This window comes from Anabrus simplex, chromosome 3 (genome assembly GCF_040414725.1).
Source record: "Anabrus simplex isolate iqAnaSimp1 chromosome 3, ASM4041472v1, whole genome shotgun sequence".
NCBI classification, from domain to species: domain Eukaryota; kingdom Metazoa; phylum Arthropoda; class Insecta; order Orthoptera; family Tettigoniidae; genus Anabrus; species Anabrus simplex.
The window spans coordinates 360308486-360331654 of NC_090267.1; the positions used below are offsets into that span (position 1 = coordinate 360308486).

Consider the following 23169-nt stretch of genomic DNA (forward strand, 5'->3'; position numbering starts at 1 on the left):
CCCTGAGGTGTTGACTTTTGTTTTTTTGAACCATCTGTTATTTAACATCTAGGATATTTGAAATTTTACTTTGTAAATCAAACTATTTCATAGAAATGAATACTTTTGTTATTAGGTCTTGCCTTCCAGTCAAAACCTGATAAGAGGTGTGTTGTATTAAGACCACTTTTTATTTAAAATCTAAGACATAGAATTGTGTGTGCATAGGGGGCAGCACCAATTACTCTGTTAGATGAAATCACCTTTAATATTTACTATATGAATTAACCTTGTTGAACTTACGTAATTTGAGAACTTTAAATCTTTCAAAGTTGGCAAGAGTATGTAAGCACCATTAATGGTATAGAGTCTCAAACATTTTTCCTACAGTCATGTACTAACAAGGGAACTATCAATTCAGTGGTATCAAAACCGACAATGAAATTTCACTGAGAGGATGAGGGTACCATAAGAAAACAATGTACAAAACTGCAGCTGCCATTTCGAGCTGTAAGGTCCTGAAATAGACACGGAAATGTCTAATAAAATTGCTCGCGTTAGCATATAACTGGACGTGAATAACCCTGGTGATCAGCTGAGGCGAGCACGTTACCGTGAGCTTTCTGTGCTAGGCTGTTAACACGTGTTCCTTTGAGAGAGCCATCATGAATCTGGCTAATTTTTTTAGAGTATGCATTACGTTATTAGTGTGAAAAAGGTTCCTCTTCTTCCTGTGAAATATCAGAAAAAAAAGGGAGATTGGTCGCCATGTGATCGAACAAATTGAAAATCATTCCATGGGTGCCACATTGTCTCAGTTGCTTCTGTAGAGAAAAGGTGATAATGGAAGCAGCGACACCTCATCTGAAAGAGAAGACAGCGCACCATTGCCAGGCATAAGAGGTGTTACGGATCTGAGTTTGAGCTCCGTGTCTGATTCCCGTCAATCCAGTAAAGCAGCACCGCAGTCACCTGATACATCTAGCAGTTCAAGATAATGCTTCCAGTCCACAGACAAAAATGTAAACACTAGAATTTGCATACAAGAGGAAAGCTATACATTTATGGTTAAATAAGGGGGGTAAGAAGTGGCTTTCATTAATCAGTGTTCACCAAAATTGCATGGCTACGTCACTGCGACAGTTCTACATGTGAAAGAACCAATTAGAATCTACATCAGTCAGTCCCGTTGAACACAGGAAATCATGTATAAAAAATTATTTTCTCACTTTGAAGAAGCAAGAAGGTTGAAGCAGAATATTTGCGATGAAGACCTGTGACTGTGGACTTGGACATTTCAAGAGAGATTTCTGTGGGACAAAGTAATAATTTCAGCCTGACCACTGGTTGGTTGAGTTACTTCAAGAAGTAGTACCGAATCAAAAGTAGGAAAATAATGAAATTTGAATTTTGTGCATATCTGCAATAAGAGGAGGAAAAAAGATAAAATTGCAAAGAAATTTGTGGAAGCAACTACAATGTGCTTCTTAGATTACACCCCTTCTTCAATATACAGTACAGGTCAGAGTGGTTTCCTGTATGAACTGAAAGCAAAAAGGACACTATAGTTCGTTCGTGAGAATCATACAGTTGCTCAATCAATTAATGCATTCACCTATCCGTACACAATTATGCCTACTGTTAGTTTGGCCAGGACTCTTTTCTTGTAATTATTCATTGTACCACAGGAGGGAGCTGCAACTATTGGTCCAAGCGTTTCCAAAGAAATATTTCATGCCGAAAATATAATTCTAACAGCCACAAAATCGGTGAAAATGGGGCAAAAAGAATTAAAAGTATGTTTTATCTATACATATAAATGCAGTACAGAAATTCTCCAGATTCCTCCTGGCACTACAGGGAAAATACAGCCCTTGGATGAGTTTTTTGCTGTTTCAGACATTGTGCTAGCTTATGAAGATTTCCAGTTTGATGTTTATCAGAGAAACAGCATACTGAAAATGCAATCCTTCATTCATTTTCAATTTTCTTCCTCACAGTTATAGGACATGTTGAAAAGTACATGGTTCACAACCAGTTGCACAATGGAGAAATTTCCCGAGTTTGAGGTGCCTGCAAAGTATTGCCTTCGAACAAGTAAGGAAAACTGTAAAGAACAATCTGGCCTTAAAGTGTTTTGTGTGTGGTGCCAAAATTGTTTTGTCATGCGATTGACAAACCTCATTGAGGTTTCACATTCATTCCCTAACAATAAAGAGACCTGGCATGAGGTAAGCTGCCAGTTTGATCTATCTCTCTCCAGCACAACTGCAACTCGACTCCACTGTGCGCCGCGCCAGCAAGATGCAAGGGTTGTCCAGTAGCTGCATTGTCATGCGAATTTTGACGCCTTCCAGTTCGAAATTTTAAATTTTTGTACATAACTATTTTATGATTTTAATATCCCATGCAAGCAAAGTTCTTGCTCTACATAATAAATCAACGCCTACCTCAGATATCCTCGGAACAAGCAAGGCTTTGTTGCAGATAAAGCAACACAAGACTTTATCCTGAACATGAGACAGATAATTGAGAATGTCGCGAAAGGCCTGTATAAAAACCACACAGCAACCATAAAGGTGGGTGGTGACCTCTCAGGCATTTTCAGTGTCACAAATGGAGTAAGGCAAGGTTGTGCATTATCACCTTAACTCTACAACATCTATGCAGAGTGTGTCATCAAAAGACCTCTCAATGGCTGGAAAGGTGGAATCTCGATTGGTGGCAGAAAAATGAACAACCTGCACTTTGCAGATGACACTTCCCTCATTGCTGGAAGTGAAGAGGAACTTTCTGGCCTGCGTACAAGGGTGAACAACACAAGTCCTCAGTATGGTCTAGAGATAAACATCAAAAAGACCAAACTAATGGTAGTTAATCGGCAAGGTCAAATCCAACTTACAGGATGCCTAAAGGACCTGGATATATTAAAGGAATTTGTATACCTGGGGTCAGTCATCAATGACACAGGAAGCTGTGATAAAGAGGTAAAAAGACATATTGTCTTAGGTCGTGCTGCAATGTTTAAACTTACTAAGATCTGGCAGAAACGGGCGATATCAAAAGCTACGAAGATGCGCTTGGTAGAATCACTAGTGTTCTCAGTCTTCTTGTACGGCTGAGAGATCTGGTCCTTGAATGCTACGTGTACCCTGGACAGAAAGAAGAACTAATGTTTTCATTCTGCACGAACTCTGCATCAAGAAACGTCTATCTTCCCGTGTGAGTGTTGCCTCCAGTTCCTTGGCCACATTTTTAGACGAGACGGAGAGAACTTGGAAAAGATCATTTAACAAAATCAAAGGCAGTAGACCACGAGGAAGAACAGCAAGTAGATGGATAGATCAGGCAAAGAAGATCACTGATCTACCACTTCAGATCATATTAAAGAAATGTGAAAAACGCTCGGGATGGAGACACGGAAATAATAAGAGTTATGAGGTCACGATGCTCAGTAATGAGCACAACGACTAATGATCATGATTTTATGATTTCCTCAGTGAAATTGCTTCGTCGGTTTCGATATGACATTATTGATAGTTCCCTTGTAAGGTTAAATGTTTTAGTTAAACCCCTCAGATTTACAAAAAGATTTGTTGGCCATGATAAAATAAGTGATAAATTTGGTCCAATATCTTTGCTGTTGTGAAGCTTTGGTTAGTTTTAGAACTTCACAAATTCTGCACGGTCACAATCCTTAGATACGTGAAATATTTTAAATTATATCATATTTGACCCCTACAGCATAAAAGAACAACCTCCTTGTAAAATTAAAATTTTGTATTTCGAACGGTTTTGAGAGTTGAATAATTTTGACATTGATGTTCACACCTCTCTGCAGTCGAAAACCCTTAAGCGTATGTTGTTTTAAGACCACTTCTTATTTATAATCTTAGACACATAGGAGCAACCAACATGTGAAAATCCAACCTTGTATGTCAAACGATTTCAAAGAAATTGATATTTTTACTTTTGGGTATTAACCCACATTTAACTCCTTACGGGATGAATTTTCTCTTAATTTTCTTATCTAACATCTGTTGCATAAAAGAAAAACCATTTTGTGAAATTTCAGCTTTGTCTGATGAACAGTTTAGAGGAATGAATATTTTAGTTTTCAGGGGTTTTCCCCAGTTTCATCGCCTTATGGGTGGAATTTTCGAAACCCTTCCTTGGTGAACACCTGTCTGGTTCCATGGCTAAATGGTTAGCTTACTGGCCTTCGGTCTCAGGGGTCCCGGGTTTGATTCCCGGCAGGGTCGGGAATTTTAACCATCATTGGTTAATTTCGCTGGCACGAGGGCTGGGTGTATGTGTTGTCTTCATCATCATTTCATCCTCATCACGACGCGCAGGTTGTCTATATATGAATTTTTCATCTAAACACTGTTATGTGGCTGAAGATGTTAATAAGATACAAAACGTGTACCACTTTTAACCAATAAGTTGCCATAAGCAACAAATGTATCGACAAGGTGGAAAATAGAAAATGCTTAGTTGTGAATCTGTTAAAGTGCGATACGGACCATGAAATTGATTTTATGTAAGGTGCAGGTCTTTCGATTTGACGTCCGTAGGCGACCTGCGCGCCATGAGGAGGATGAAATGATTATGAAGATGACACATACTCCCAGCCCCCATGCCAGTGAAATTAACCAATCATGGTTAAAATTCCCAACGCTGCTGGGAATCGAACCCGGGACCCCTGTGACCAAAGGCCAGCCCATAGGCATTTAGCCATGGAGCCCACCTGACCCGGTAAAGAAGCGGACAAAGGTTGCACATACATAAACACAGTTGAGTCGACACGGTCGACGAAGAGCGTGACAATGAAAGATTCTCTAGGCCTCGTAAATCAAATCTAACCGTATTAGATTTACGTGTCGACGAGGCCTAGAGAAGCTTTCATTGTCAGAACAAGAGTTGATCGAGGGAGATCAGACAGGCAAGGCAAGAGCGAGGAACCTGAAACAAGTGGAAGCAATGACAGACTCAACTGTGCGGACATTTCAGTTTGATGCCATCTGGCTGTCTGCTTGTCAATTTCGACGTTCTGTTTTACTCTAGGCCCGCTAGATGGCAGACCGAGTAAACCGAAACTCTCTTGGGCGTCTATGGCTGAGATTTTAATGAATTTTGTCGGTTAAACACAATTACACAATTCTAAACTGCAGTTAAAAAGCAAAGCAAAGTCATCTCCGTACATGCCATGAAGGCCCTTGGAGGGGTGGAAGGTAAAGGCTTCCACTATCCGGAACCTCGGCACCTGATGGGGTAGAGTGGTTAACTCTACGCCCGGCTGAGTGAACCTCAGGGCCATGTGCACCTCCGGGAGTGGAAATCTCGTTTCTTAAAATTTACGATTTCCTGACGGGGATTTGAACCCACGTTCTTCCGGGCGAACCGAGCACGCCTTTACCGCCTCGGCCAGGCAGCCCCTAAACTGCAGTTAAGCCTATTCTAATTACAACAGAATTCTGTTAAGAGAGTTTCTATGGAAACCTCTACTATACTACACAAATATATTTTACAATAATAGAATAATAGAATAAGCACACTAATTTCTAATAAGATATTACTCGTATACTACAGTACACTAACAGTTTTAAACTATGTATAGACTTATCCTAATTACAATATGTTACTACTCAGCACAAACAGAAATGAAAATTGCAAGTTTGAACTTTGCAAGGAACTACTGAAAGATTACCAACAAAGCTAAATGCGTAGACAGATTATTACTACTATTTTGTCGTACTATTCTCTAATAGATACACACGAATATAGCAGGCAAGACACAGCACTATCTAAATATACTGTATCTACACTACAATTCTCAACTGAAATGTTATATGATTTTTACAGCTGGTGGATTACTATTATTTACCCTATTATGCGAGATGGAGAATAAAAATGTCCTTAAATACTGAAGAATAAGAAGTTGTCTACAATAATTTCTGTCAAAACTACACTGGAGGCTTGAACCACAATATTATTGGGATATAGGAATTTGATTATTAACTTTAAGCCAATGAATAAACGAAGGTGCAATGTACAGATGTCGGGAACTTAGACTACAAATTATCGGATTACAGTAATCAGCTGATTTCTTTACACAACTACCCTGTGCATGTCTCTTTGATCTCGTCGGAATGCAGCAACAATCGTCAATAATTCAAAGACTGTTGAGTAATTATCCAGCAAAAACCATGTATTCGCTTTAACTTACTTTCAAATTGAAGTTTACAGGTGTATCGTGTTATTTTATTGAATAAATTATTAGCTTGGTGATAGTTTGAACGGATATCTATACGAAATACCAGAAAAGCTGTGGAAGTTACAACTTCTTATGATAATCTGTCTTTGTAAGTATTATTGTAAGTTATACCAACGAACCTTACAGGTATTTACTTCCTATACCTTTATAGTAGGACTTGAACAGCTTTGGTTGTGATGCAGATATTTTTTATTTTATTTTTTACACTAGACTACCTTGTTACACCCCCTATTTCCATCTGTTCACAGTTCATACCCACAGTGACTACACTGTTGTCATTCCAGTGCACCAGCAATACATCACCACAACTTCCTTTCTTCTTATTTTCATGTCCATCTTGCTCTGAAGGGGCACTTTGCTCTCCAGTTTTCTTGTAATATCCGTGTTGCATGTATTCCCTTCGAAGTCAGATGTCTTGGCAATTTTGCGGACGTAAAAAATACTACACTTCCACAAAGTTCAAATTCTTTTGGTTCTTCATTTTCTTTTCCTGTATACAGTGGAAGGTTATCATATAAATACAGGCAGGGCACAGGGCCCAGTTTTTGAAGCCAAAACATACCTGCTTTCCTCTAATGAATTGTTTGGCATAATGTTCTCCATAATATGGAATCATACGTTCATCAATGGAGAAGTTTTCATCAGTTCCCCATGTTTCCTAAAGACCGGTTCTAATAAGAGCTTGAACAATCACTCCCATCATGAAGATTATTATTTAAAATGAAAATGTGTAATAATGAATTTGAAGTGATTGGATCTTATACTCTCTGATAAAATGCTGGTAAATCATTCTCCTTGGATTAGTACAATATACAGTTGGTTTTACGTCGCACCGACACAGATAGGTCTTATGGTGGCAACGAGATAGGAAAGGCCTAGGAGTGGGAAGGAAGCGGCCGTGGCCTTAATTAAGGTACAGCCCCAGCATTTGGCTGATGTGAAAATGGGAAACCACTGAACCATCTTCAGGGCTGCCGACAGTGGGGTTCGAACCCACTATCTCCCAGGTGCAAGCTCATAGCTGTGCGCCCCTAACCGCATGGCCAACTCGCCTGGTTTGGACCAGTACATCCTTCTATTAGGATACTTGGCATAAGCAGGCAATAGAAATTCTCCAATAACGGCAAGAATTTCCCTTTTTGTCACATCAAGATTACAGTTCTTTTGTGATGTATATAAATTAGTCTCTTCGCAAATAAAATGCAGTAAATCATTGGTAAAAAATATTGAGAAGAAGCCTAGCAAAGATTCATAATCTTGTATATCATCTAATTGGAGGCTGGGAACACAGTCACCAAATAAGATGTTGATTGTGATTTTGTCAACTTAGGGTTTGCTTCTTGTGTGTTATAATTAGACCTGCTGATGTTTTTGGACTACCTAACAAGGGATATAATAAACAGACATGCTGGCTAAATCTAACATGACTACTTTGTCATATGACCATTATTATTTTATTTTTTTCCATCTGTAGATTTTTCAGCAGTGTTTTTGACTTGCACAGGACTTGATCATTTTTCATCTTTCATTAAACAATTTGCACCTCACATTCACTCAGAGGTAATTTCTACCAAGGTGGTTTAGATTACGCTCATATTCATCTAAGCTTTTAACCATCAGCATCCATTTCGCATCAGTCAACAGGAGGTTCAACGTAGATCAGCTGCTCCTCTTTGAACGTTGGTTCTTCCTCCAAAATACAAAAATACCTGAGGGAATAGTACAACCTGTGCATAGTGTCTGTTGCTCAGTTATATCTACAAAGCCCGAACACCTCAACAAAAAGATGTAATTGACATCCTTGTGTGATTGGGATTCATAGGTGTCAACAACACGATCTCTCGCTAAGAGTACAATTATTGGAAATACTTGTTGATTAACCCTCCGTTACTCACACCGTAGAGTGCGAGTCCCACAGGCCAACAAACCACGGCGGAACAGGCTGCCTTCTTCTAACTTCGTTCTGCAACATTACAAACGCCGTGACGGTGTGATAATATCTCAATAATAGCCGAGCTGTTGATTAGAGAACTTTATATTGTCAACCGCAGACTAGCGAAGTCTCAGTCCGCAGGTGTGCATTGGTGACTTGTTACTCTTACTCACTCTTTTGGTAACTTATCCATTCTTCTGTTATTATTTATTATAAAATAATATACTTTTATTAACTACAGGTGTAGTAGAGGGCGCAATTTGACATATTTTCCATGTGTGATTATTTACAGTGGGATAAACACGATATTACAAAATGAGCTGCACCGAGCTCGATAGCTGCAGTCGCTTAAGTGCGGCCAGTATCCAGTATTCGGGAGATAGTAGGTTCGAACCCCACTGTCGGCAGCCCTGAAGGTAGTTTTCCGTGGTTTTCCATTTTCACACCGGGCAAATGCTGGGGCTGTACCTTAATAAAGGCCACGGCCACTTCCTTCCCACTCCTAGCCCTTCCCTGTCCCATCGTCGCCATAAGAGCTAACTGTGTCGGCGCGACGTAAAGCAACTAGCAAAAAAAATGAGCTGTGAATAGTGTTAACTTAAGAAACAAAGGAATGAAAAAACAAATGATGCAGTGCCTGCACACAGTTTTTAGTTTCAATTATTATTTTAAATTAACACCTTTTCACTGAATTTTGTCGCAGTGAGTTGTTTTTTGCTCCGCACATTGATGTAAATATTGTATATTTGTGCTAATTTTGTTTCCGTCTAGGCTCTCTTTTGTTTGTTTTTTCATTTGCTCCTTCATTATGTTTTTTAGCATTTTTTCAACTTGTATTATGTAAATTATTTCAGACTCCCCTCATTTTTCACTGAAGATGGCTCAAACGAGCCAAAACATGTTTGAATTTGTTTACTCCGTCTAATGACGGAATATTTATTGTATTGAATTAGGAGGACACTCTCATTTTTCACCTTTGTAAAGTGAAAACCGTCAATACGGAATGATTCTAATATCTTGTAATGGTGTTTACAGTCAAAATAAGGTCGGTAGCTGACGAGACTGAGTTGATATTTCCCTGTTTACCCTTCTTCACATTCAGTTAGAACATGTTCGCATCAGGTGTTTCTCACAATAAATTTTGTTTACTACTATCACTGTTAGGGCTTATGAGACTTTGTACCTTAATGTAGAAATGCCTTGTTTATAGTTTAGATCAATTATTCCACGAACCTACTACGCTGGTGTAGCAGGGAGAGAGGTGATACTCCCAGGTGGCGGATAGTGGGGTTCTAACCGGCTTGCCGGCGGACTTGACGGAAATAAAATAACTCTTGCGGACCAAGCACCCCCCCCCCCTGTGGATGGGGATGCAGACAAAGAATTCACCCACGGTATCCCCTGTCTGTCGTTAGAGGCGACTAAGAGATGATCCAATTAGAACCATGTGACTACTTGTAATTTGTACCATCACGCAGGGAACACCATGGGTCACATGTACTTGCGCATACTACCACTATGTTAGGTATGCAATAGGTTTGTGATTAGTAGCGACAGCGTGTGAATCAGGAGGTGGGTCCTACAGTACCTGTGATTCGTACCCCTATATGAGTGACACCCTGGTTCTGCCTTACCTATGCTCAGTTCCCACTACGTGAGGAATTCCACGGGATAGTACGAATCCCTGTGGTTAGTCCACTTACGTGAGGAACGCCATAGGTTTGTGTTGCCTGTAAATAGTACCGCAATGTGCGAAACACCATAGGTCTGTGTTACATGTGCACATTACACAACCTGTGAATAGTACCATAATGTGTGGAATACCGCAAGTCTCCGCTACTTTTGATTAGTACCACAACATTACACATACCATGGTTCTACTTTCTTAGCGATAAATACCATTATGAGGGGCCGATGACCTGGATTTTGGACCCGATTCAACTATAAGCATAATTGATTCAGCATCCTGCTATAGCAGTCCCTTGGTCAGTAATACTATTGTTTTGTGCCAGCTTCTGTGCATGTGTGGCACTGTGGGTTGGATCCACTGATCATTTTAAATTCATATCCGTCCATCCATTCATTCTTCGTCCTTACACTTTGAATTCTGGTCAGTGGAGGATTTTGGACTTTTAAGTTGTCACTTCATTTCATCTAATTTTGTACCATTAGGGGCTGATGACCTCGATGTTAGGCTCCTTTAAGCAACAAACATCAATCATCAAACATCATCAGATCAATTATTGTAATTTTACAATTGGTTTTGCTAAGTCCTGTGATTTGCAGTTGATAACCTTTTGAATTTATCTTAAAGGACTGAAAAGCTCTTGTAAATGTAGATAATGTATAAATTTATTAATATAAATTTGATGTAAGATAGGTTGACAAAAGAGAGAAGTAAGGAATTCTTGGAAAAAGAATTGAAATGAAAGGAAAGGAAGCTTACAAACACTTGCGGACTGTCAATCTGCACGCGTGTAGTGGCGTTACAACAGAGTGCTTGTTTAACGGAGTGTTAATAACTAAAAATCTTGTCTGTTGTTCAAAACTCTATACTGTCCTGCAGCCATCCTCGCAACAAATGTGGTTCAATAATGTGATAATGTGAAGAAATAAGTATTCTTGGTTCCTGTTAGCTACAGCCTTTCTGAAGCACAAGGAACTATCATGGGCTTAAAACCATGCTTTAAAGATCCTACTCTCCGAAAACCATAAAAGTAGTTGGTAGGATATAAAACAAATAACATTATTATAAATAGCATACTTTTTATTTTCTTACTGTTAGGTTTTTCAGTCTCTTTTTCAGCTTTAATATGGTTACCATATATGGTTACTCAAAATTCGTTTTGACATATTGAAGAACCTAACAATTATAAAATAAGAGTCGAAACTGAAAGGAAATGGCTTCAGATAATACAAACTTTTTTATGATGTCCAGTTTTTTTGGAAAATATGTACTAATAGGTTACATGGCCTTCTTTAATGTTACAGGTTTGTGCCCTGATGTGGTCTACAACTTACAAAGAATTCATATCTGGCCATGGCTATGCAAACAACCAACTAATCATATGGAAGTATCCAGCAATGTCTAAGGTAACCTTAAAGTACAAAGTATTTTTTCTTTGATAGTCTAATTTAGTGGTTGTATACACTTGTGTTAATGAAAATTGCTACACCTTGAAGTAAAAAGAACGGAATTAAACCTATTCTTAAATATTAAAGGATGTTTGCCTTTTATGCATAATATATACTCATGTTAATGACAGACAAGTGAAAGGGGAGGGGCCAGTCGGGAGGCCAAGGGTTCGATGAATAGACAGTGAAATCAGAGGTACCGGGCGAGTTGGCCGTGCGCGTAGAGTCGCGCGGCTGTGAGCTTGCATCCGGGAGATAGTAGGTTCGAATCCCACTATCGGCAGCCCTGAATATGGTTTTCCGTGGTTTCCCATTTTCACACCAGGCAAAATGCTGGGGCTGTACCTTAATTAAGGCCACGGCCGCTTCCTTCCAACTCCTAGGCCTTTCCCATCCCATCGTCGCCATAAGACCTATCTGAGTCGGTGCGACGTAAAGGCCCTAGCAAAAAAAAAAAAGAAATCGGAGGTCAGCAAGAAGACTGACAAGTGGGAGGACGTAGGGGAACGGAAACTATAGCCTACAGTGACAGGAAGAGGTAGTGAGCGCTTGTACACCACACCCGGGATACTGGAGGTGGAAAATGATGTTATTGAAAGTTGCAACACTTTAACAAGAACATGTGTAAAGTCATTGCAGAACCAGCTTTTAACACTAGAACTGCTAGGAATGATGCATTCCTAGAACAGTGGTAAAGGATCATTTTGACCTATCCGAAGAAATGCTTGGAAATGTTCAAAGTAGAACTCGGTAAGGGATTTATTTTGTTCTACTGTGTTTCCACAAATTTATTTTACACACAAAGACCTAACTTTAGTGTTTGGATCTTTTATATTACTGAAGGACACATGAATAATCACAAACAACTGCACCATGAATCTGTTTCTCTAAAGAGTTTTCACAAAATTAACCAATTGAACACCTTTTATTAGTCATCCACATTGCAACAATTATACATTTTCAGAAATACTTTTAGAAAGTATAAAAACATCCTAAACACATTTTGCACATTCTACTTTTCGTGCATATTTTCTGCACGCTGCTTTGAGGCACTTGCTGCAGGCATCACTAGACTTGTTGCCTTTACACAGGCCAACTTGGCAATCCTTCCACTTTATATATGAACACGGTCCTAGAACCTCCTCTTGTTGTTGTTGTTGATGATGATGATGTTGTTGTTGTTTTTGTTGCCCTTGCTCATTCCGTCTTTAGTTCACTTGCCAGGTGGAGGATGAATTTCATCTGCTTTATCTTCCTACCCATTACTTGCTTGTAAATGACCCAGCCACTGAGGTCTAGGATATTGTAAAACGCCATTAGCCACCTCCTGCATGCTCCCTTCATGGTATATTCACAAGATATTTGATTAACAACATCTGTTGCGTGATTTGTGCCGTTGTAGAAAGTTACAGTTTCTGGCTTCTTCTTTCGTTCTGTGCTCATTGTTACTTGAGCATCCCATCTGCTAAGAAGGACTTTCTTGTTCTTCCCTTGGTATACTGTCAAGGTGCACTGTGTTTTCCCTGTCTGTCGCAAGATGGTTGTAGAGTATAATACAGATTTGGACTTCATCTAAGTAGGGGTTTCATGATGAATGGGAGTTGATTATTTTTGGTCTTGGAGCTTCTTAGCAAGTAGGAGGGATGTGAAGTAGCTGTCTGTTGTCACATTTCTCTCTTAGTTTAGAAACGGCTCCATGAGGCGAAACATGACCTACTCTCCCAGTAGCTGCTTATCCAGACTTGCGTCGACCTTACCAAGGTATGGAAAGGCATTGCATATATACAGTATTTTGTGGCCACACCTGTAACAGTCCAGAATTTGAGTCCATACTTGCCAGGCTTGTTGTCATAAATTGGGTAAAGCTGCACCCGGTTTTGCTGGGAAGTAACTGTTCATAGACTGTTATATTTTCACTTATAGGCAGTAAGGCTCTTTTCACACGATCCATGGCTTTCCACGCTTCTCCACTCCACCAGAGGTGTGAAAGGGGCCTGTAGCATTCACATGACACACTTTGTGTGGCGCAACTTCCCTCCACTCTGGTCAACAGTAGGCTGCTGTCAACCGGCCTGAAGTGTCTTCCACTCTTGGCGACCGGAAGCTCACTAAATGAGATTAATTCGTTCAGACGGTCAACATTGTGTGCGCCACAAGTTTGAAGTTTTGTCTCAAAATGTCGGTGTAATAGATTTTCTCATGTTGGTGTGCTGATGCAGTAAACTTGCTTCGAGGATTGACAACAATTCATCAAACAAATTCCCACACGTACGAAAGTAATTAAAGAACATTTTTGGTTCACTGGTATGTTCTTCTAGAAGAAAGCGATGAGCTCCTAGTTCTAGGAGATATGAATTCTATGGATGGACGCAATGGACCGTAGTACTCTTCTTTCTCCTCAATCTTCTTTTCATAAGAAAATAAATCGCAAGAATAACGTTCACGTCCATGATCCAAAGTCAGACTGAGACGCAAAAGATGTGGTGGGGTCTAGAATTTGCCAGCAAGTTGCTGGAAGCGGACTACAAGGAAAAACAGAGTGTCTGAGGAGTGGAGTGGAGTGGAGTTGCGTGGAAAGCAACTGGATCATGTGAAAGAGGTCTAACAGTGAATGCAATTTTCCACAAATTTGTCGCAAATTTCAGAGACAAGAGCAAACTTGTTAGCTGGCAGATGCTCACCTCAGGTTGATTTCTCGTTGAAATGGATGAATCTGAGTTCTTAAAATCTGTCTTGACATTGTGTCCTTTCAGATTCAACATCTGAATTTTCTAGCACACAAAGCACTTTGTCTGTAGAAAGACGAGCATAACACTTGTCAATAAGCAGAACACTTTCTAAATAATTGGATGAATACAATAATCCCACTAACTGACTCATCTGACAGTAGGATCTCTAACAATACGTACTTATAATCCAGGCTGGTTCACACTGTTGTCTGACAATGCAGTCTCCTACGTTGTAATTAGGATTTGTACAAGTGTCAAAATGACCTCTTCCGCTGTCCAGGGTATACCATATGAAAATTCTATGAAAATGTAAATATCCTGCTGGATGCAGTTTATCACCGTAAACAGGACAAAAAACTATAAAAAGTCAAGGTATTTGAAGAGAAACAATATAAGAGTGCGCACATTATTAAAGAAAAATTGAAGGTGGGTGTCATTTTGACCCCTTCTGTTGTTCTAGTGTTAACAATAGTATGAAGTATAAGTTTTGAAGGACTTTGTCATCATTTTACAGTTCCAGTTTCCCGGGTACTGCTGGCGAGCCTCTTCCACTCTGTCTTATTGAGGTACATTCATTAATGACATCCTTCAGTGTCCTTTCCTGATCTGCAATGTCCATCTTTATGATGTCTCTCCAAGTTAACATAAGCTGTCCTTTTGGCTCCATTCTCATTACATACCCAAACCACCTCAATCTGGACATGCTGACCCCGATCTAACAACGTCTCAATCCGAGCTTCCTTTCTAACCATTTCATTCCGTAACTTGTCCAGTTTCGTTTTTTGAATTGTGGACCTCAGGAACTTCACCTCAGATGCCTGTAACCTTGAAGAGCCCTTATTGAGGATGCATGTTTCAATATCGTAGGTTAAGATTGGTATGAAGTACTGATTGAACATCACCATCTTAGATTTTGTTGGTACTTTGTGATCCCAGAGGAGTGTTCGTACTTGCTGGTAAAAGTGCAAGTTCTTCTGCACTCTTATTTGTTGCCTTCTTTGTGGCTAGTATGTCACAAGAAATTACACTGCCAAGGTATGTACCGGTAAAGTTTTCCACATTTTCCAGTAAATGGTTTCCTAGCATGAGTTCGCTTGTAATCGCTCTTTGTTAATTTCATCACTCCTATTTTAGGTTTGCTTATCCTGAGATTGTATTCTTTGAACTTAACCTTCCATTCATTGAATCTCAACTTTACTTGTTCCTCAGTTTCTCCCCAGATCATAACATCAGTGAAAGTCATTGCATTTAGTTGACCAAAGGTTTACTTGATGTTCCTTTCTTTCCTTTTTTTTTTTTTTTTTACATCGCGCTGATACAGATAGGTCTTATGGTGACGATGAGATAGGAGTGGGAAGGAGGTGACCATGGCCTTAATTAAGGTATAGCCCCAGTATTTGCCTGGTGTAAAAATGGGAAACCACGGAAATCCATCTTCAGGGCTGCCGGCAGTGGGGTTCAAGCCCACTATCTCCCAAATGCAAGCTCACAGCTGTACGACCCTTACCTCACAGCCAGCTCACTCGGTGTTCTTCATTGTGTCATCCATGATGGTGATAAACAAGATAGTGCACTGCCTTGCTGGACTCCGCTTTTGGTGTGGAACCAGGATGAATGTCACCCAATTGCACACAGCTGATAGATCGTCTGAACATTCCTGACCAGTCCTTCCAGCACATTCCTTTTTTTCTCAGGCATTCCCATATCTTCTCTCTTGCAATGCTGTTACGAGTTATGAGAACAAAATTAAATTAATTCTAAATATTACTAATATTGATATACAGTATATATCAATTATTCAAGTGTGTCACATTATCACTCTTGTAATTTACTTGTCTGACACTAGACAGTTTATGCTGTATAATATTACTCACCTTGATATAGTCTAATTTGCATATATTCCCATCACTGTAGTCCAAGTAAAGCATGACTAGTTCGAAAACATGACATGTCTCCAATTGGCATGGTACTGTGTATGTTATGTAACAAAAGCTTTTCAGTCTGTCAAACACACAGCAAATACAATGTAAATTATAACACTATAAACATACCTGTAAAATACACACTAACATACAAAGAATGACATGTTTCGTTCTACAAGAACATTCTCAGATTCCATCAAATCACTTAAAAACAAGCTTATATGTACAGTATTGTTTACGTACCGTAAACTTGTCAGTGAGAGGGAGTTTAGTGATAACATGAAACAGTAATGACAAAAGTAAAAATATATACAAGTATTAATATAATGAAAACTTACGTGCTTACTAGACTGCCGATGTTAAGTCCGTTGTCACCAAATACTATTTCAAGACTGTGGTCATGGGGAGTTTTTAGTGAGGCACGCTGCACGTGGAGAGGGGAGGGCAAGAATGGGAGGGGCCTTCTAGAGCGATGTGGATCTCTCCTATTGGATGATTAAATCGAGTATACTGTACAGTGGAGTGGGGAGGGAGAAGTAGGGCGGAGCGGCTGGAGCGCTATGGAACCTTCCATCAACATTGGAGAGGGAAGAGAGGTTATTGACCTGTTTCATGTTAAATGTACTTTTATGTAATATGGATGAATGCATATTAATAATTTAGGTGAATAAAGTAAGGAGCGGTATTATTATTATTATTGTTATTATAAAGGCAATTTAGTGAGTAGGTGTTGTCAGATATTATGTGAGTAGAGCAAATAGGGGGGAATTATTTAAATGTGTATGCTCATTCAGATTATTTGCATTAGCATTTTTTGCGACGTAAATTTCTATTGCTTCTTTTTTATTCAAAGATTTACTTTTATTTTCAAAGCGTAAAATTTTTAGATCAGTGTTGATGTCTGTGAAATGGTGTGAACAGTCGTATATGTGCTGCCCGAAGGCTGAATGCCGATTATATCTGATCGCGTTTTTGCATTCTTTGTATCTTGTATGGAAATTACGTTTTGTTTGTCCTATATATGTGGCGTTGCAGTTAGGTTCTTGGCACTTGAGTTCATATACTCCTGACTTTGAGAAAGGGTCCTTTTTGTTTAGTTTGCACCTGCTGATGTGTCTCTGTAGTGTGTTATACGTTCGAAAGACTACTTTTAAACCTTGTTTCTTGAAAATGTTAGCTACTTTGTATGTGTTATTGTTAACATAGTTGAGAACCACATAGTTTTCTTTGTCATGTGTGGTGCTTTCCCGGCGACTTATGTTTATTTAATAGTTTATCTACTGTGCCTGGAGGATGGTTGTTTTCTTTCGCGATTTGTTTAATGATTTGCATCTCTTCATTGAAATCCGTTGTGCTCATTGGTATGGAAATAGCTCTATGTATCATTGTATTCAGTCCTGCTATTTTGTGTGTGTATGGGTGGTTAGAGTTGTTGTCAATAGTGTGCTACGGCTGAGTGGGCTTTCTGTATATGTCATTATTCCTGTTGATTGTGATGTCTAAATAGTGTATTTTCCTGTTATTTTCTGGCTCCATTGTGAAGCTAATGGATTTGTGTAACGAATTTAGAGTGTTTAATAACTGGTGTGCATTACTGATGTCATTATCATATGTGCATATGACGTCATCCACGTATCTGCTCCAATGTAAGATTCCTTTTGAAAGCTGGCCCATTAAGATGTTTTCAAAGTTATTCAGAAAAATGTTTGCTATTATACCTGATAAGGGTGAGCCCATGGCTAACCCTTCTTTTTGGCAATAGATTTTGTCGTTGGATGCAAAGCAATTTTGGTGTAGTGTTGTTCTAAGAAGGTTAATAATTTCTTTGGTTTCTTGTAGAGAGGTGTTTTCTTTAAGAAAGTTTTTGATAATTTTAATGGATTCATCTATTGATATGTTGGTGTACATGTTAGTGATGTCAAAGGATATCATACGTGTGTTCTCTGTTATTTTAAGTTTATTTAGTTCTTTAATTAGTTCTAGGCTGTTTTTAATCTATCTGTCTCCTTTAAGTGAAATTTTCTCTTTTAGAATTAAGTTCAGTTGTTTGCTTAAATTGTAACTTGGCGCATCTTTAAAATTTACTATTGGTCTAATGGGACACGGCTCTTTGTGTATTTTGGGCAGGGCTCTTAGTGTGGGAAGTTTAGGATTTTTGATGGTGAGGCTTTCTTTTTCTTGTTTTGTGAAAATGAAGTCTGTTTCCTTGATAGCTTGCTTTATTTGGTTTTGAAATTTATTTGTAGGGTCGCTTTGCAATTCTTGAATACCGTTGTTGTTGATAAATTCTATTGTTTTTTCTATGTATTCGTCTTTCTTCATTATGACTGTTGTGTTACCTTTGTCCGCTTTCATGATAAGGTTGTCGTTTTTAATTTTGTTCTTAACTGTTTTCAATGACGAGTAGTGAGTGGCGTAATTTGGTTGTTTGGTGGAATTTTCAGGTGCGATTATTTTTAGGGCTTCGTTGGTGGCTACGTTTTTTTATTATTTCTCTTTTTGGAGAGGGTATTTTGTCGGAAGCAATTTCTACGTCAGTGATGAGCTGTTTTATGTTTTCGTTATGACGTTCCTGGCAGTTGAATTTGGGACCTTTCTCTTGCAGATTTATTTCATTCTTTGAAAAGGTAGTGTCTGATCTGTTAATTAATCTAGGGTGAAAATTCGCGAGTTTGTTGTGCTTAGCGTTTTCTGGATTTTTCTGCTTAATCATTAGATTACGTATTTTATCGTCAATGACATTCTGTTTCCGGATTGCTTCCTTTTTAATGTAATCGTGTAAAAAGTTGGAGTGGGATGTCCATTGTGTGTGGTGCCAGAAGTTGCTTAGGTTTAAATGGATGCGTAGAATTTGTTTATTGATTTCCTGTTTCTTTGTGTACGCGAATTTGGTTTCATTTCTGATCCATAGTAATTGTGATTGAGATATTGATATTTTAACCGAACTTGTTCTGGGTTTAGCTTTTATGGGTATGTACTTAGGAACAGCTTTAATTCTAGACATTTCTTATTAAATGTAATTGATTTGTCAATGTTCATAATTTTAATTTTAAGTGATTTGAGCTTTTTGGCTTTGTGATTTGCCTGACTAGTAGATTTTTGGCATAAAACCCTGTTCATTTATAGATATAACTGGTTTTATGTGGTTAAGCCTATACTGCATTAATTATTTTTCGTTTTCATTTGATGAAGAAAATTTCAATCTTTTGTGTTCAACATACATTCAGTGTTTTAGATATACCAGCAATTCTTAACTTGGGCTAATAGCTTGACACTCGTATGTGATGTGGATTGCTATACGGGGTATATATATACGATTTTTCACTATTTTATGCTAAGCTAACATTACTGCATGGTATCACTGGTATATGTGTTTAATTGACTGTACAGTTAAAGGTGTGCCGTAAAACTACCTCTGTCTACAATCTTTATCCATTTATACAGGTGAAAAGTTATATGTTGCCTAACGGTAACAATATGCAGTAGAGGGTGAAATATCTTCTATATATATAAAAGCAAGTCGGGCTGGAGCGATGTATATATAAATATTTAAAAATGAAAAAAGACGTGAATTAATGAGGCACTTCCAGAAATCTCAGAAATTTGAAACTTGGTACGAGGGAAACTGATGACCCCAGGATCCCTAGAAAAATCGGAAATTCTCAAAATTCCCTGAAGGGGGCACGCTGGGGGGCTCAAATTTTGGGCTCAGTATAAGAACACAGTCGTATAGTATATCCAAAACGATAACCTATAGGTTTCGTGGGCTTAAAAATTTTCGGGAATTTCCTCATTTTTATCCCCTATCCCCCCAAATCAAGATGGCGGCACAACCTGCGAGACGAGGTAGACAATTGAAATTTGGTGAAATTATAGCTTTTGAACCCTAACCGACGGGAAAATTCCAAGATGTTCAAATTTTTCACTTTTTACCCCCAAGGATATCGAAATATGGAGGCAATTTTAATGACTGTGCAGACATTCCTTCTGAGCTATTTTTTGGCTAAACGGTAAGTCGTATCACAAAACGGATGGTAGAATGTCCCTTCAATTCGGAGTGATCTACAACTTTGGTCCTGTGACATTTTGTCGTATCTATCTCCCTTATACGTTAAATTTGGCCGTATTTCTGGATTGTTCGTAAATTTGGTGATTTTTACAAGTATATTTTATTCTTTGACACACTTATAACAATGATAGGATCATCACGTTGTGTGCGCACATTGGCACGATTAAGGGACATATGTGTACCAAATTTCATAATTCTAGCTTATACATAAGTAGGCAAAATGTAATATAAAATGTTAAAAATGCACCCAAATTTCGCCCTATTCAAAATGTTAACTCAATTTACCCCCTTAATATGGGAGATGCGAGGAAATGGTTTAGAAACACACACGTAGAGCGATAAATGAGGCGTCTGATGGCGCAAACCGTTTCTTAATATCATAAACCGTTTAGGAGATATGAATCTCGAAGTGGAAGTCTGCACTTTTCAACGTGCTCATGCTTATCCGTCATCTATATATATAAAAGCAAGTCGGGCTGGAGCGATGTATATATAAATATTTAAAAATGAAAAAAGACGTGAATTAATGAGGCACTTCCAGAAATCTCAGAAATTTGAAACTTGGTACGAGGGAAACTGATGACCCCAGGATCCCTAGAAAAATCGGAAATTCTCAAAATTCCCTGAAGGGGGCACGCTGGGGGGCTCAAATTTTGGGCTCAGTATAAGAACACAGTCGTATAGTATATCCAAAACGATAACCTATAGGTTTCGTGGGCTTAAAAATTTTCGGGAATTTCCTCATTTTTATCCCCTATCCCCCCAAATCAAGATGGCGGCACAACCTGCGAGACGAGGTAGACAATTGAAATTTGGTGAAATTATAGCTTTTGAACCCTAACCGACGGGAAAATTCCAAGATGTTCAAATTTATCACTTTTTACCCCCAAGGATATCGAAATATGGAGGCAATTTTAATGACTGTGCAGACATTCCTTCTGAGCTATTTTTTGGCTAAACGGTAAGTCGTATCACAAAACGGATGGCAGAATGTCCCTTCAATTCGGAGTGATCTACAACTTTGGTCCTGTGACATTTTGTCGTATCTCTCTCCCTTATACGTTAAATTTGGCCGTATTTCTGGATTGTTCGTAAATTTGGTGATTTTTACAAGTATATTTTATTCTTTGACACACTTATAACAATGATAGGATCATCACGTTGTGTGCGCACATTGGCACGATTTAGGGGACATATGTGTACCAAATTTCATGATTCTAGCTTATACATAAGTAGGCAAAATGTAATGTAAAATGTTAAAAATGCACCCAAATTTCGCCCTATTCAAAATTTTAACTCAATTTACCCCCTTAATATGGGAGATGCGAGGAAATGGTTTAGAAACACACATGTAGAGCGATAAATGAGGCGTCTGATGGCGCAAACCGTTTCTTAATATCATAAACCGTTTAGGAGATATGAATCTCGAAGTGGAAGTCTGCACTTTTCAACGTGCTCATGCTTATCCGTCATCTATATATATAAAAGCAAGTCGGGCTGGAGCGATGTATATATAAATATTTAAAAATGAAAAAAGACGTGAATTAATGAGGCACTTCCAGAAATCTCAGAAATTTGAAACTTGGTACGAGGGAAACTGATGACCCCAGGATCCCTAGAAAAATCGGAAATTCTCAAAATTCCCTGAAGGGGGCACGCTGGGGGGGCTCAAATTTTGGGCTCAGTATAAGAACACAGTCGTATAGTATATCCAAAACGATAACCTATAGGTTTCGTGGGCTTAAAAATTTTCGGGAATTTCCTCATTTTTATCCCCCATCCCCCCAAATCAAGATGGCGGCACAACCTGCGAGACGAGGTAGACAATTGAAATTTGGTGAAATTATAGCTTTTGAACCCTAACCGACAGGAAAATTCCAAGATGTTCAAATTTTTCACTTTTTACCCCCAAGGATATCGAAATATGGATGCAATTTTAATGACTGTGCAGACATTCCTTCTGAGATATTTTTTGGCTAAACGGTAAGTCGTATCACAAAACGGATGGCAGAACGTCCCTTCAATTCGGAGTGATCTACAACTTTGGGCCTGTGACATTTTGTCGTATCTCTCCCCCTGTATACGTTAAATTTGGCCGTATTTCTGGATTGTTCGTAAATTTGGTGATTTTTACAAGTATATTTTATTCTTTGACACACTTATAACAATGATAGGATCATCACGTTGTGTGCGCACATTGGCACGATTTAGGGGACATATGTGTACCAAATTTCATGATTCTAGCTTATACATAAGTAGGCAAAATGTAATGTAAAATGTTAAAAATGCACCCAAATTTCGCCCTATTCAAAATTTTAACTCAATTTACCCCCTTAATATGGGAGATGCGAGGAAATGGTTTAGAAACACACATGTAGAGCGATAAATGAGGCGTCTGATGGCACAAACCGTTTCTTAATATCATAAACCGTTTAGGAGATATGAATCTCGAAGTGGAAGTCTGCACTTTTCAACGTGCTCATGCTTATCCGTCATCTATATATAAAAGCAAGTCGGGCTGGAGCGATGTATATATAAATATTTAAAAATGAAAAAAGACGTGAATTAATGAGGCACTTCCAGAAATCTCAGAAATTTGAAACTTGGTACGAGGGAAACTGATGACCACAGGTTCCCTAGAAAAATCGGAAATTCTCAAAATTCCCTGAGGGGGGCACGCTGGGGGGGGCTCAAATTTTGGGCTCAGTATAAGAACACAGTCGTATAGTATATCCAAAACGATAACCTATAGGTTTCGTGGGCTTGAAAATTTTCGGGAATTTCCTCATTTTTATCCCCCATCCGCCCAAATCAAGATGGCGGCACAACCTGCGAGACGAGGTAGACAATTGAAATTTGGTGAAATTATAGCTTTTGAACCCTAACCGACGGGAAAATTCCAAGATGTTAAAATTTTCCACTTTTTACCCCCAAGGATATCGAAATATGGATGCAATTTTAATGACTGTGCAGACATTCCTTCTGAGATATTTTTTGGCTAAACGGTAAGTCGTATCACAAAACGGATGGCAGAATGTCGCTTCAATTCGGAGTGATCTACAACTTTGGTCCTGTGACATTTTGTCGTATCTCTCTCCCTTATACGTTAAATTTGGCCGTATTTC

At 38.8% G+C, this 23169-nt stretch overlaps 1 protein-coding gene across 2 annotated transcripts in view; it reads left to right on the forward strand.

Annotated features, from left to right (window-relative positions):
• The window catches only part of fzy (cell division cycle 20 protein fzy), a 237824-nt gene that overhangs the window by 203273 nt on the left and 11382 nt on the right, over nucleotides 1–23169 (forward strand). For both annotated transcript variants that reach the window (XM_067144504.2, XM_067144506.2), the window contains exon 11: nucleotides 11181–11282. In XM_067144504.2, coding sequence (XP_067000605.1) covers nucleotides 11181–11282 — 102 coding nt within the window. The remainder of the gene's footprint in view (nucleotides 1–11180; nucleotides 11283–23169) is intronic.